The sequence below is a fragment of the Pholcus phalangioides genome, unplaced genomic scaffold (assembly GCF_987345545.1).
Source record: "Pholcus phalangioides strain wild (caught in Gottingen) unplaced genomic scaffold, Ppha-v1.0 ptg000015l_1, whole genome shotgun sequence".
Taxonomy (NCBI): domain Eukaryota; kingdom Metazoa; phylum Arthropoda; class Arachnida; order Araneae; family Pholcidae; genus Pholcus; species Pholcus phalangioides.
Window position 1 is genome coordinate 115,547,941 of NW_028301608.1, and position 15,630 is coordinate 115,563,570.

Sequence of the window (15,630 nt, forward strand, 5' to 3'; positions counted from 1 at the left end):
TGAACAGATTAGAACCGCTGCAGGGGGTCTTACATTACAAGAGATCAGCACTCTAATGTATGCATGTCTTTAAACTGGAATTAGCCACATAACTATAAGAATATAAAAAATATTCTAGTCAATTCCTAATCTGATTTTGCTTCAAATAAAATACCTGTTTCTGGTGAAAGCTCCCGAGTGCCATTCACAAACCCTTGGTTCAAGGATGATTCAGTCATCGGAGACTGCTGATTGCACAAAAGTTGTTTCTTTGCATTTAGTGTTATGTATCGCATTTCTAACTGACGAAACTCGACTTGGTTGGATTCATGCTGATCTTTCAATTCCTAAGAGCAGAAATAAAAAATTAGCAATGCATTAAAAAAAACTCAAATAATTAATAAACTTCTTAATGATGTTTAATAAACTTCTTCTTCTAATATTCTATGCATAAGACAGAGTTCCATAGTCAAAATTTACAACGGATTATGAAATCCTTCAATATCAGAATTCTATAGTATAGTAACTCTCCATCTGTTGCCATATACAATTTTTATTGCATTTGGCATTTTCTCTAAAACTGCATTGTTAACTCTACTCTTTTAACTCTTTATTTGGCCTTTATATGAGAACCTTGTGATGCCAACACAAGTGTAAAAGTCCATTATAACAGTTCACAATCAGAGGGAAAATTGTTGTTATAACGGACATCTCTTTATTAACTAATTTTAGCTACTACTAAACCACACATGCACCTCATCTATATTCCTCTAGGGAATTTCTATTGAATGAGTGCATGCTGGAATGTGCGTGTATGTGTTGTGAACCTAACATTGTTTCTGTGTAATGCTTGTTATAGAGCTACCATCTGTGACTGTCAACTATTTGTTCAAACTTTAAGTGAAGTCTACAGTTAGCTGCTTATGCATACACAATTCTCTGCTGGTCGGCAAATCGAATTGAATTACCCAACCAACGCACCTTAATAAAAGGTGGATAAAATTGCATTTTTTCCACCTCCTATATAGATAATGAAAATAAGATACAAAATGTGGTCTTCTTATCTATGTGGGGAGATACTAACATGCCCTGTTTATAACCATCTACAATAGGGTGGAGAGATTTAAAAAATGCTACTCTTTCTAGTCAATTTCATGTGTAATTCTTAAAGAAAAGGAAAACATGCTTTTCAAGTATTTCCATTGTCATTATAACGAATATGTTCTGATTTGCATTCATTAATTTCTTTCTGTAAGACAATATTTTTATATTTTTAACATCAGCTCCTTTCACAATAACTAAGGAATTACTCATAATAGCAAAATTTTTGTTATAAACCATACTTGTTATAACAGACGTTTACTGTATTGCTGTGCATTCTTTAACAATGATGGAAAAGTAAGTTATCAAACAATAAATTACATTTTTATACCATATCTATCAAATCTATGTAAATCATATAAATACAATTTGTTCCCTGAAGTGTAACATCCTATATTTTTTCAAGTATTGACAATCATTTTTTGCCATGTAATAATATTCACAGGGTACCTCATTTGCTTAATATATTCCAATGCTTGCCAATTAAACTAAGGATTAAAAGGATTTATTGTCTCAAATGCCAAATTTCAATATCCTTATTTGTAGTTACCAAGGTAATCAAAACCTTTATACAGAATAAGGAGGTAGTACATTTTCCCCTTGGCAGTAAATTGTGCATTTAATTTGTATAGTCCTCCGACCACGAGATGAATTTTCGCTGCGGCATGTCACGTCACATCGGATGATTTTATTCAATTTTTTTTGGTAAAACGATTGCACATCGAGAAAAGTTCATCAGTGACTGAGCTTTCACGATTGGCATGTCCCTCTAGGATAAAATAGAATCGTTTGACGTGACATGACGTGCCGTAGCCAAATCTCATCTCGTGGTAGGAGGACTATACTAGCACTAATGAACTGAACAAGATCAGATAACTCACAAGCACATAATATATGTACAACAGATATTTTAATATGTTAACCCATTAACGCTGACTTTGATTTTTTAAAAAACAAAAAAATGAGTGGAACCACTTCCACCATTTATTGGCAAAGAAAAAACTTGAAACTTAGAATGGAAAATTTTCTAACCAACTGGCATTAATGGGTTAAATATCTTCGTATAACAGTTTGTTGGGCTACATATTTCCAGGATTCAAACTTAAAGTAATAGAATCTACTCCATATTGGTCAAAGAATTCAATTTTCAGAAAATTAACAAGAACATACGAAAATTCTACCTTTACTGCTCTCATTCTACAAAGGACACCTATTCGAAATGGTTATTGAAGATATGCGGGCTGTATTTCCTTATGTATCACCATCTATTTTTCATCACTTTGAGTGAGTGTTCCTCAGTTATACAAATGCAATACAGATACAATGCCACAACAGGCAAAATGCCCAACGAGGTGGCTGAGAAAAAGATGCCCACAATAAATATGGATGTCATATATTTCAAAAATACAGCAACCCAATTAAAAATGCAATTACAAACAATATGTATACAAGATGAAATATTATATAATGCCCATAAGAATACTTATGGTTGTCTTATTCTAAGTATGGATAACTTCTCGATTTACTCCAACATGTTTATCGTATTTCTTTTTAAACGTGCCAATTGTGTTACAATTTAGTACCTCCGGGGGTAAGCTATTCCATTTATTAACAACCCTATTAGAGAAAAATTCCCCCTGCAACACCATAACCTTGCATTGTCCCTTACTAATCGATACTGGTGTCCCCTTAACTGTAAGAAAACACTGAGATCTTTTTGAAAATGAGACCAAGCATTCTATATTTGCTCGTTTGACCACCGCTGAACAATGTTCAGAAAACCTAAGCCGCTCGTCAATGAGAATTTCTAAAAGCAGTCGACTGATGGTGTACTAATAATTCATGGTTCATCCTATCCATCCCGTTGAAAATTTTAAACTCTCAGTTAACAATCTGAGTTCACAGTTTGAAGGAGCGCATGGGCGGAGATACTGGGGGTGTGTGTGTGTGTGGGGGAAGGGCATTGTCCCCAGCCTATCCATCCCGTTGAAAATTTTGAAAACCGAGTTCACAATCTGAGTTCAAACAAACCGAGTTCACAGTTTGAAGGAGTGCATGGGCGGAGATACTGGGGGTGTGGGGGGCATTGCCCCCAGCGTCAAAGGTGAAGTAGGCTGATCATCATCATCATGCCCCCCCCCCCAGACTTCCAAGTCTATCTCCGCCTATGAAGGAGTGCTTCCAATTTTGAATTTGAAACTTATTCTTTTAAGTACATCTAATACGGTGGGGAAATTAAAGAAAACTGAATACACAATGCTTTGTGAGGGTAGAACTCCAAGTCATCGCTAAGTAAGTCACCATTAAACATTTTCTAAGATGAAACTCAAACTTCATGGCAAATGATGCTAACATACTAACACACCAATCCCTCAGCTATATAGCATACATATTTTTTGGCAAAATATTTTGAACATAGTAGCAAAAAAAAAAAAAAAGTTTCAAAAGCATAGTTATTTTGAAATATTTTCAAGGTAATCATTGATTGATAACACTGTAAAAAGTAATAATTTGTAAATTCCAACCTTTATGTACTTGGTAACTTCCCGAAGTAGCTTCAAATTCGAAACTTTCCCAGTTCCAATGTTTGGAGTCAATTGCTTTAGCCTTTCAAATCCTTCCTTCATCTGAGCTCGCCTATATCAGTTAATCAAACAAACAATGAGCACAGATGTATTTCTCTAAAAAAATCTAATTTTCATAAAAATGAACATGGTGCATATAAAAAAAGATATGAAAATTGTTTCATTTCTTTTTTCCATGGAAACACATAATACAAGCCAACAAAGAATGCATTCAATTTCTCGATGTTAAGAGACCATACTAAAGACAATAATATATATATATAGGTCATTCTCACGAAATTGGCCTAAATTGTGTCTCCAGCAGTTTACATCAAATATATTTGCCACAGATTTTTTTTTTTTCATAATTTCTATTTATATTTCAGTTTCTGAAAAAAGTTGCCACTCAGTTTTTAATTTTTTCATCAATGGATTTTTAAATTTTGCTCGAACAAATTTTCATTTGTTAAGGAAATGTTCTTCTACTGGCTGTTTCCAGCCCATTTTTCAAATTTTAAACTTATAACTTTCTATCCATGAAATAAAAATACAGTGAAACCTGTATGAAATGGAACATCAAGAGGCTTGATGTTCAATATTTCGCTTTAGACAGCTTTCCATTTTATAAAGGTGCAAATCAAAGCATTAATATACTGAACAGACTATATTTTGATTCCATTTGAGACATGTTTCCGTCTCATACAGTGTCTGTCTTAGACAGGTTTCGCTCTGTATATTATTTTTTTCAATAATATATATTTTTAAGACCAGTATACTTTCATACTTTATCTTTTTTGTAATAATCAGTGATTTTTTTTTAAAAAGTGATTTAAAAAAAAATCACTACAACCCTGATGTAAACTTTGTATAATATTTCATTTGTAATTCTAATTGCATATCTATTCAATATAATTATATACCCCTTCACAACTTCAAACGCATTTCATACTGTCAGAATTTCATTCATATTCAAATAAAAAACCATTTCAGTTATTGTCACTACTATATAATACAATTTAAATAGGAGCTCCCTCTGGTATGGTTACCCCTCTATAAGGTAAATTTTTTTTTGTCCTAGGAGTGTCCGCAAAAGAAAGATTTTACTGTACAAACGATAAAGTTAATTTTAAATATAAAAGCTTGGGAGCTGTGAAAAATTCTACAGTGATTGTGCACTGCCTCGTGCACTAAAAACCTGCATCTGTTTCATAAGTAAAATTTTTATTCTGCATTATAAAAAAACCACATATTGCACTATGTTAATTGATTTTACAATGGGTATTAATTTTGCACGGATGCAGGACAAATTGAAAAGATCTACGTCATTTCAAATGAAAAGGTTTGGTTTGAGATATGAATTTTTCTTGATAAGAGTAACCTTCTGGTTTTTTTTTTAGATAATCAGTGTTTAATGATTTGGGGTGATCTTGTGCTATTCACCTTGGATTATCAAGACTCTGCAGTAATTACCAGTTGTTCAACGTTTGAGAACCTTCATTGATGAATGAAGCATAGTTTAAAAAAAAACACACAGAAAAATAATACAAGCAATTTCAGAAAATATCATATAATTTTTTTTTCACAAAACATATACAAAGGAACTGAATTTTACATGAAAAAAAGAGAAAAAAATTCACCTGTTTTTTTCCAGCCTGTTGTGTACTTCCCTGCTAAGCGACCTACAAAAAATTATTTGAAATTATGGGATTAGATTTATTTAATGAAAGAAATATCAAATACGCAAAAAATGTCAATACCCAGAAACATAATCATGCTTATCTGTATAAAAGTTGCAACAGATTAGAATCACTACAATAAATTAGATCAGCTTTTATTATAAACATAATGAACTTTAAATGAAGAGTAAAGATTTAAAAAAAAGTAGTGGCTAACTACAACGTCTTCTAGCTAAAATAAAAAAGACACCCTGTATGGGAAAATATCGAACAGGTCAAGTGGAAGCTTTTATGGTGGTAATATCTGCTAGACTGATTAAAGCCAGCAGGCTATATATTCAGGGTAGGTTGTATTGTATACCAACCAGGGAGAGCTGGCTACATAAAGAGAGAAACACAGCAGAGACTTTCCACAAGCAAAAGCAAAAAATATTCTTATTTATATTGGCGATCAGTGCTATGGGATGCAGCTGATGCATAAAAGGTGAAGTTTTGTTCTTCATTTTAGACTTCTTTCTTTCTTTCAAACCGAGCACAACTCACTCAGGTCTATCACCATCTATAGGCGATTTACTACCTAGTGAGTTGTGCCGGAAGTGTAACTGTGTGTGTGTACCTAGCAGTCTGAGTGTGTATGTAGTGTTGCGTTTGATTTTTCAGTGCTGCCATCTATATTTCAGAAGGGAAGTGAGTGATGTGTTATGATTGAATTACAATTTGTACTGTTTGTAGGTCTGTTGCTCTCTGCGGCGAGACTTTTTAAAGGGGAGATCGGCTCGCATTCGCGCCTTGAAGTTGGGACTTCATTTTAGACAACAAACTTAGCAGTCCAGAAAAATCTCTGTGCTTCCAAAAAAATACTTTATTTAATAATTACAAAGATTCACACCAAAGACATGGCCTCCAATGCAGTATCGGAAGAGCATTCAAGTAGTTTTATTACAGGCAGTTCATACTTTCAAGATAACATAAAATTAACACTTCAATATAAAAAAAAAACTCACTTTTCATGAATACTGGAACTCCCTTTGTGGTTTGCTTTGTTGTGGTTGAACTTGGTTTCCACGATCTCAATATTATCCCCAATGTTCTCATGTTCGCTGCTGGACAGTGAGAGGCACTCGATACCATTGGTTTCATTCAAGAAAGAATTGTAATCTTGCGGCTCTTCACCTTTGAGGGAAAGAAGTAGAAGAAACTTTTTACTTCCAACAAAAATGTTTGTGCAATTTGCGCATAAAATGTACAAAACTAGATATACTGTATTTTCCTGTGACATAATCCCCAGATTATACATTAAAAAAATCTTTCAAATCTTTTAATGCAGATTCTATGCAAGCAGCATAATATCTGTGCAGTTTTTTTTCTTAGGCTATTTGATGAAAGGATCTTTTTTAAAATTAATTGGTAAAAAATAATTTTTTTGACAGATTTATACAAAGTGCGCTCAAAAAGTTTTGTGAACTTCTTTCGGCGAATGTTATTCCAATCGTCTGGGAAATGACGTTAATCCGAACCCTGCGACAGCACAATCCAATCTCAAAATGTATATGTTTACTTTTGTTGCATTCACAATCAGTTTTGTTGTTATATTTCAAAATTGATGAATTAATTGTACAATACCCAGATACATTGGTGGTTGGCCATAGACTTTTGCTGATGCATAGAGGAATTTTCATAATATAATAATCTTGACTGGCGTGATTGAAGAGCCTTGTAGAAAGTCTTGTAGATTGAGACTGATAGATAGTTACCACTCCAATATGTATACCGAGCGATACATTACCGAAAGAATGATTTGATTACTTGCTGATTGAGATGAACAGTTTCTCTTCCTCTGGCGGAATTAGTTTGGCTGAGATGTGCCATAATATTCGTTGATCACTTTGTACTCGACTATTGGATACTGATACCCATTGATCGACTTGATCTTCAAGATATGTTTCTACTATTCATCATCTAGAAATGGTTGATTCTGCATTGTGTTCCCAACTAGAACACAGAAATTCTTGATTGGCAAAAGGAAAGGCGATACTCGCCAGGGTATGAATTTCCAGTTTTTCGGTGAGAACCATCCATTTTGATTGTCACCAAATCATTGAATTAATTTTGATTGTGAAAAACATGTTAATCAAAAATCTGTTTTTAACAAATCTGAAAATGAAATTGTAATTTGATCAGAGAAATGTATTGTCTTGAACTGATTTGAAAAATTGTAATAAAGTGATTGAGGTTAAATCTTTGTTTTCCTTGCTGTCTGTTTTAACTTATATATTTCGAATCTGGGCATGTAATCCTGCAGGACATCACAATGGTTCAATATTTAAAGAACAACATGTGATGCACTTGTAACAAGAACTCGTGCTTTGAGAGACATGTAAAGAATCACGACCAAGGGCCTAAAACACTAAGCTGAAGCAGAGTTACCTGGGACAACCCATAGAATGCATCAAGTTTGAACATTGATGCCACAATGCAATGGAACAAAGGGTAACAAAGTTTTATTACAAAATTGGGAAAACTGTGATGGAGGGCCATAAAATATTGATGAAAGTGTACGGAAATGAAGCAGTGAGTAAAAAATGTGTTTGCCATTGGTTCAAACTGTTAATGATGAGCTGTGTTCAGGTCGACTATTAACAAACAGAACACTACATATCATTGAACAAGAGTGACAACAGAAGCAAATTTATGGGGTTTTTGCTTCTTACCACCCTGGGCAATATGCCCCCTCATTCCTGTCAATATACTTAAGTCACTCTTTTTGTCCCACATGTTTGCACTCTTGTTCACTCTTTTGGTAGCTTACTAAACTGGTTCTTTGCTTTCTGAGTCGCTCTCATGCGGACACACACACTCCACACTCTAGGTCACTATTTTCGTCATTTCACTCTCTCCCCAAGTCACACTTTTGGTTATTCACTTGCTGCTTGTACACTATTTTGGTTACTCACCGATCTAGTCCTTCTCATTATTTTTTTGTCTCTCATCGACATGGACCTTTGCTTGCTAGGTCACTTTTTTGATCATGCATGTGCTCACACACCGTTTAGGTGTGCATGCTTGCAAACGTTTCATGCGATTATTTTTTGCTGACTCATACCGCAAATTTGCCACCTTTCTGAGAATGCTGACATGGACTATAGCCCCCCCCCACCCCCGGGTCATGCCTGGGTGGGTCCATGCTTTAAGACGGCACTGGTTGAGCAGTATTATTCTTCAATTACCATTTCAGTGTTATATATAGGGGCGGGTTAGTTTACTTAGTGCTCCTGAGTTCCAAACAAAAACCCACAATTTTTTTTTAACTTCCCTTTTCCATAGAGAGGGCATTCTTATGGGTAATTCCCACCTTTGCCCCAGACTTTTAGTAACAGCAGCCTTCCCCTCTTCCCTTCAGCACCAACACCCAATGTAAGATCTTTTTTGCTGCATTATTTGTAAACATTTTAGTCTACATGAGAGGGGCACATATTCAAGGGCCGCAATCCCTGTGGGGCCAAATGCAAAAACAACAACAGTATAAATGGGGAAAACCCACAATGTTTTTATTTTAATCATTTAAATAAAACAAAAGATATTTTTTGTGTGCTGCAAGTTAACGGTGCCAAAACAATCATGAGTCGAACATATCAGACATAGACTTGATACCAGTTTCGGAAAATAATTTTAAAAAATAAATTTTAAATTCAAGTAAAGTGTTTCAAAATGTGTGAAAATACATAAAAAATGTGAGGACTATAAAGCCAGAGCAGCATGTTTGAGAAGTGTGGCCAAGAAAACAAGTATTATGTGAAGAGAGTGGCAAAATGTGAATATAGCCCACCATAAATCGGCCTCTGCCCAGAGAACGAGTGACCGGGAGAATTTTCAAGCATGTGTGTGAACAAATGAAAACCTAGAGTATGTGTTATGTGTAAGCATCTGAATGAACGAAAGTGACCCAGAGCCAATGCTGTATTAATGCATGGGCCAGGGTGGGGGAGGCTGAAATGCATAGGGGGGGGGGGCCTCATGAAAATGAGAGCAGGTTAACATTTTCAAGAGTAAGTATGTGAACTTATAGGAGGGTATTTCTAGGCATGGTAAGGGCCTCAGAAAAATCACTTAGCCTTAGTTCCCTTGATACTCTTAAGACTTCCCTGCCCACAGCATGTGTAAGCATGTGAGCAATCAAAAGATAGATCTAGAGCATGTGAATGATCAAAAGAGTGACCTAGAGGCTGTGCAAGCAAGTGAATGTATTGAAAGAGTGACATAGAGCATGTGAAAGCATGTAAATGTATTAAAAGTCATCTAGAGTCTGTGCACACCCGTCATTTGGGGGGGGGGGGAGTTTTGAAAATACACTATAAAAATGGTATATTTATATATATATATATATATATATATATAAATACATTGAGTACATGTTTTTTGCTTCCCCCCCCCCCGGAAAAAGTTGAAATGACAGCCCTGTCTGTGCATACATGTGAATGATCAAACGAGTGACAGAGCAGGTGCAAGCATGTAAATGTACCAAAAGAGTCACCTAGAGTCTGTGTAAGCATGTGAATGATAGGAGTGGCCTAGAACATTTACAAACATGTGAATGACCAAAAGAGTGGCCTAAAGTCTGTGAACAATAAAAAAGAGTGACCTAGTGTTTGTGCAAGCATATGAATGTATCAAAAGTCCCCTATAGTCTGTGAAAACATTTGAATTATCAAAAGAGTGACCTAGAGCATGTAAATCATGAATGAACAGTTTCTTTCGAAGCGGAAAAAACCCGGCTGGAAGAAAATGGTTTTCCTTTAATAATTTATCACATAAGCTAGAATTTATGTTTTAGATATAGCAAATGCATATTTTCTTAGAACTTTAAGTAAATTCAATTTCACTAATTTAATTATGTATGTAAATTACTAACTGCATCAGTCTTTTAAAAAGTTGGACAGTTTCTTCCGCTTGGAAAAAACCTGCCCAACCCTACTTCTTCCAAGCAAAAGAAACAAGTCTTCCTTCCATATTCAAAGTAATACCAGTGCAAGACATGGTAAAGGAATTTTAACACCTCTAATAAATTTGAATTGGGCCTATGACAATATAACTATGCACATGCAAAATGAATTACAAAGAATACATCAGTCCTTTGATCAAGGTCACATATCTAGCTAAAGTTTTTCATCATACCTGGAGAAATTTCATTTAAAGTTTAAAATCCATTCAACCAATTTCAATCTAATTGACAAAATTATTTTTAATTTTTTTTAAGTAACAAAACAATTAAACATTATTCATTTATTAAACAGCACAGATCTCTTTCATAATATTGGAAAATGAAAATTTCATCTTATTTTAAAGATCATTAGGGGAAACAGATTATTATAGTAAATAATAACTACAATATCAGAAAATATTATCAAATCCTCATTTCCTTCACTGCAGTACAACATTGAAAAACAAAACAAAAGGTTTTTAGTAGTTGTATGCTATAATCAATTTCTCAGCTTAAACTGAATGAATGCAAAAGACAAGAAAATTCCTTTGAGTCCTGTAGAACTTGAAAGAGTTCTTGAAAGCATTTCGCGATTTACATATCTACAAAGTTCATCAAGTATGTTGTGAAGGCTGCTGTCATGTTTCCAGGTTCAAACCAGAGGGAGGATATAGATGGCATTTTTCCTAACAAGCTTGAGATGACCACCGATAGACAGCGCCTTCATTTCCAACCCATCTCATTAATGGCAGCAAATTGCAATATAGCGATATGGACAGAGTCTGTGTTTGGTGAAGTAGGTATGTTGTTGCCAGAGTTAGGCTTCTTCCGAGTTGGAAAAACCATGAAAAAAAACAGCAGCAAGAAATAAGTTTCTTCTACTGAGTGTGGAAGAAACTGATTTGTATAAAAAAATTACTTCATTTCATGCTCATGCAATCATGAGCTTAATTTACTGCTGATTACAAGAGGATTTTATCAACTGTAATGTTAACATAGCAGGCCTACCTATTTTGAAAGGTTTTATTAGTTGTATATTTAAATAAAAAGCCCTTAATTTATATATAATGTTTAAATTACTTTTATTCACAAGAAATATAACCATTTTAAAATTAATTGTTCACTTTTATCAGTTCGTACAATATGGTGTAACAAAACTTTTTTTGTTATGACAGCCATTAGGCAGTTCCAAATTTGAGTGGGTAAATCCAAAAATATGCATATAAAATTCTTTTTAAACCTCCTGAATTTGCAAGTTAGAAGCATTTCAACACAATCACACCTTTTTAAGAACTTCAGATATTTAGCACATTCTTTTCCACCATATTACTATATTAAAAGTACTTGGAAGAAAAATAATCATAACTTACTATACTTTGCCAAAGTTTTTTCTGTTCAGAATTTAATCTTTCATCCCAATATTCAAGATTAATAAGACATGCAAACAAGTTATAGGGAAGAATGGTCCCCATATCTCAGTTTTACAACAGAAATAAGGCATCAAGTCAGCATTTTGTAAATTTTAATGGGGGTAAAAATCCCCCATTCATTTGTGACAAGAATCAACACTGTTTGCACCATCTCTCTGTAACTGATACTTTGAGTGCTGTAGAAATGGTATATAGTTTCTACATTAAATCTTAACTCTTTATGCAATTTAATATTTTTAATTATACCAAGTATGCTTTTATCCACCTCATGGAGATAGTCACTCACAATGATGAAATAACATTACCGTTAAAAATGTTTCTAAACATTTCGATTGGCTGTTATATCTCCCAGCAGCTTTTGGTCTTATTGCATAGGAAATGTCTGTCCATCATACACCAGTTCTATGATGATTCCTAAAATACTTTTACACTTTTGTTACATGAGAAACAATATTCCTTATAGTTAAATATTACCAAGTAATTAGAAAAATGTGCTGAACATATGAAACTGACTCGTAGAGAAAGCAGATGATTCGCTTTTTTAACGTTTTCAATATATTTTTACCATAAAATCTTTATGCAATAGAATTATTTTCTACAAATATATATTAATTATATATTAAATCTTATAATATTGAAATAATATACTGGGGTAATTGAAATAATTTGTTTTAATATATGTGGGGAAAAAAATTCATCCAGGCTTCCCAACAGCATTCCATAAGTTGAGAACCACAGACTTAAAACATGTGCAAGAATTTGAATGACCAAAAGAATGACCTAGAGTCTGCACAAGCATGTGAGTGATCAGAGTGACCCTGAGCACGTGCAAGCATGTGAATTATCAGAAGAGTGACCTAGAGTCTGTGCAAGCACATGGATTATAGAAAGAGTGATTTAAAGGGTGTGCAAGCATTAAATGATCAAAACAGTGACCTAGAGCACATGCAATCATGTGAATGATCAGAAGAGCGACCTAGAGTATGTACAAGTATGTGAATGATCAAAAGAGTAACCTAGAGCATATGCAAGCATGTGAATAATCAGAAGTGTGATCTAGAGAATGTGCAAGCATACAGAAGATAGAAAGAGTGATTTAGAGGGTGTGCAAGTATGAAATGATCAAAAGAGTGACCTAGAGTTCATGCACGCATGTGAATGATCAGAAGAGTGGCCTAGAGCATGTGAATGATTAATAACATGAATAAATATGTGTGTAAGCATGTGAATGACTAGAGCATGTGCCCTAACGCAGAACGTTTTGAATTGCAACATTCCCTCAACGCTGCAATAAGCCCTCACAGAATGAAACAGTTCTGCGGAAAAGAATCTTTTACAGGTACTGTTTTCTATGCAGAGAAGTTTTTTTCTTAAAATTCTTCTCAAGATTGTTCTGTAATGTACGTCACAGTTTACAGCATGTTCTGCTTTGAGGAGCATGTGCAAGCATGTAAGTGATCGAAAGAGTGACCTAGAGCATGTTCATGATGGGGATTGTGACATGGAGTGTATAAGAGCACATGAACCAAGGGCGTAGCGAGGGGGGGGACTTGGGGGTCTGCCCCCCCCCCCCCGAACAAAATTTCTGGCTACGCCCCTAACATGAATGCATCAAAAGAGTGACTTAGAAAGCAAGAAACTGTGTCAGTGAGCAAGAGTGTGAGCATGGTACGGAGCAAAAGAGTGGCCTACAACATGCAAGCATGTGAATGACCAAAAGAGTGACTGATCAAAAGGATGTGCATGACCAAAAGAGTGAATAAGAGACACAGGGGTGGTGTACCCCATCTAAGATCTTCATTGTTGCAATATTTGTAAACATTTTAATCTCTATAAGTGTGTGAGAGTCCCAATGCATATCCCAGGCCCCACAGTCCCTTCCTGTGTGGCCCACACGAAAATAAAAATAATATCCATGGGTAGAACACACAATGTTTGTATTTGAATCATTGAAATAAATAGATTTGTGTGTGGTAAATCACGGCGCCAAAACAATCACGAGTCCTACATGGATCGGATCGGGACTCAACGCCAATTGAGAAAAATAGTTTAAAAACAATTAAATTTTATTTTAAATTATGCATTTCGAAATGTGTAAGAAAAAAAAAAGTAAAAAAAAACGTGATTTCCGCAGTGTTGACGCATGGCCACATGCGCCTTTCATATTCCCCCAGGTCAGCAACACACTCACATAAAAATACAGCAACCCTAAAACTGTTTTCATTGCTAGTACCCAAATAGACATAAACAAGCGCCCATAAAAGAAAAAAAAAAAGACCAGTGTCCAAGAAATTTCTTAATTTCCCGAGAAATCCACGATCAAATTAATTAATTTCTTAATCACGCGGAGAATTAAAAACGATCTCTATGTAATGCTTTTGGTTAAGGGTGACCTGTCATTTCCTTTTTGGCGTAGCCTGACACGAGCGCGTCCTACGCAAAACACAACTCTATGTAATAATAATAACTCACCTCTAGCTTCGGTCTCGGCTTTGTAATCCAGGTACTGTGCTGCAATTAACAGGCTTTCGATGCTCATCCTCGATCCGCTCGACGATCCCGCAACGATCACGAATTTAAAAAAAAAATATTCAAAATAAAACACACGATGACGATCACAAATAACAACAACGACGACGGGAAGAAAAAAAAAAATAACGTACGATCGCTAATGGGGTAATTGCACGTGTATACTAGCTCCGTGCATAGCAGATAGATCTCTCTTTCTCGTGGTGTGGAGATGCGATCTTTTCGGGACCCGCGATCGAATAATAAAAACGATCACGAAAGAAAGTAGGCTTACAAAACGCGAGAAATTAAAAAAAAAATAATAATAATAAAAATAACACACGCGTTAGAGGATTTTTTCGTCTTCGCAAGCCACGAGAATCGGTAAACAACGACGAAGCACGAGGATGGCTCCCCTTGCGCGGCGACGATCGACGACGACGACGTGTAGCTTGTCAATTTTTACGTCACGTGCTACGTTCAAAACCCGCCAAACGACAGTGGCGAGATACTGTATCCAGTCTCTCGTTGGCGATCGTTTTTTGGTTTTTTTTTTTTCCATTTTCTCCGAGAGAGAAGACTAGTGGGAAAAAATTATAGGATCCGTGCTTCTTGTCACGTGAAAGAAAGACTTTACGTACGGAGGTTGTTACTCGTGGCTATTTATCGCTCTCTTTCTGATACTCGTGATGGGGATCGCGTGTTTTTTTTTTTGTTTTGTTTTTCTTTTTCCCTCTCCACACGCTTTTTATTATTATTTTAAGGGGAAAGAAAAGGCCCGTTTGAAAAGAAAAGGCTCGGATTTTGTGGCCACATCCTTTTTATTACAGTCCGGTGGTGATGATGGTGATTATGCCCTTGTTTCGCTTTCTAACCTCGGGTGACGAAATTATTCTCACTTTTCCACGTGCGATGATAATCATGGGCCCCCCCACAACCTTGAGCGGTTCCAGAGGCGCATTTATGGTTTTGCCGCCTGTGAGCTACGCGAATTTTGCCGCCCTTCTCCCATTCTAGTCTAATTTTCTTGGCTACTCTTTCCTCGGATTCGCCTCTCTCTTTCCCCCCCCCCCCCCCCCGCTACTCCTGCAAGTACACCTGTATCTTAATTCACTCTCTTTTGGTCACTCCCATACTTGCACACTGTTTTGGTCACTCATTGACATATGATACTTTGCTTTATAGGTTACTCTTTTGATCACTTACAAGTTTACTACATGCTCTAAGTCAAGGGTGGCCGCATGCGGCCCGTGAAGTGATTTTGTGCAGCCCGCGACAAAAGTACCGTTAAAAAATTAAATTTATGATCATTATTTGAACTATCGGTTCCAACAGCAGATTTCTTGGTTAGCAAACTTCTTATTTCCAGTGACGAAATTAATTTAATAACTAAC

General features: G+C 35.5%; 1 protein-coding gene across 1 annotated transcript in view; it reads right to left on the reverse strand.

Annotated features, from left to right (window-relative positions):
• Positions 1-14,668, reverse strand: part of LOC149077664 (uncharacterized) — a 35,411-nt gene extending 20,743 nt beyond the window's left edge. The window contains exons 1-5 of the mRNA XM_089245227.1: positions 14,201-14,668; positions 6,325-6,493; positions 5,282-5,323; positions 3,606-3,717; positions 155-326 (exon numbers count right to left, since the gene is read on the reverse strand). Coding sequence (XP_089101353.1) covers positions 155-326; positions 3,606-3,717; positions 5,282-5,323; positions 6,325-6,493; positions 14,201-14,267 — 562 coding nt within the window. The 5' untranslated portion in view covers positions 14,268-14,668. The remainder of the gene's footprint in view (positions 1-154; positions 327-3,605; positions 3,718-5,281; positions 5,324-6,324; positions 6,494-14,200) is intronic.
• Positions 14,669-15,630: the final 962 nt, after the last annotated feature.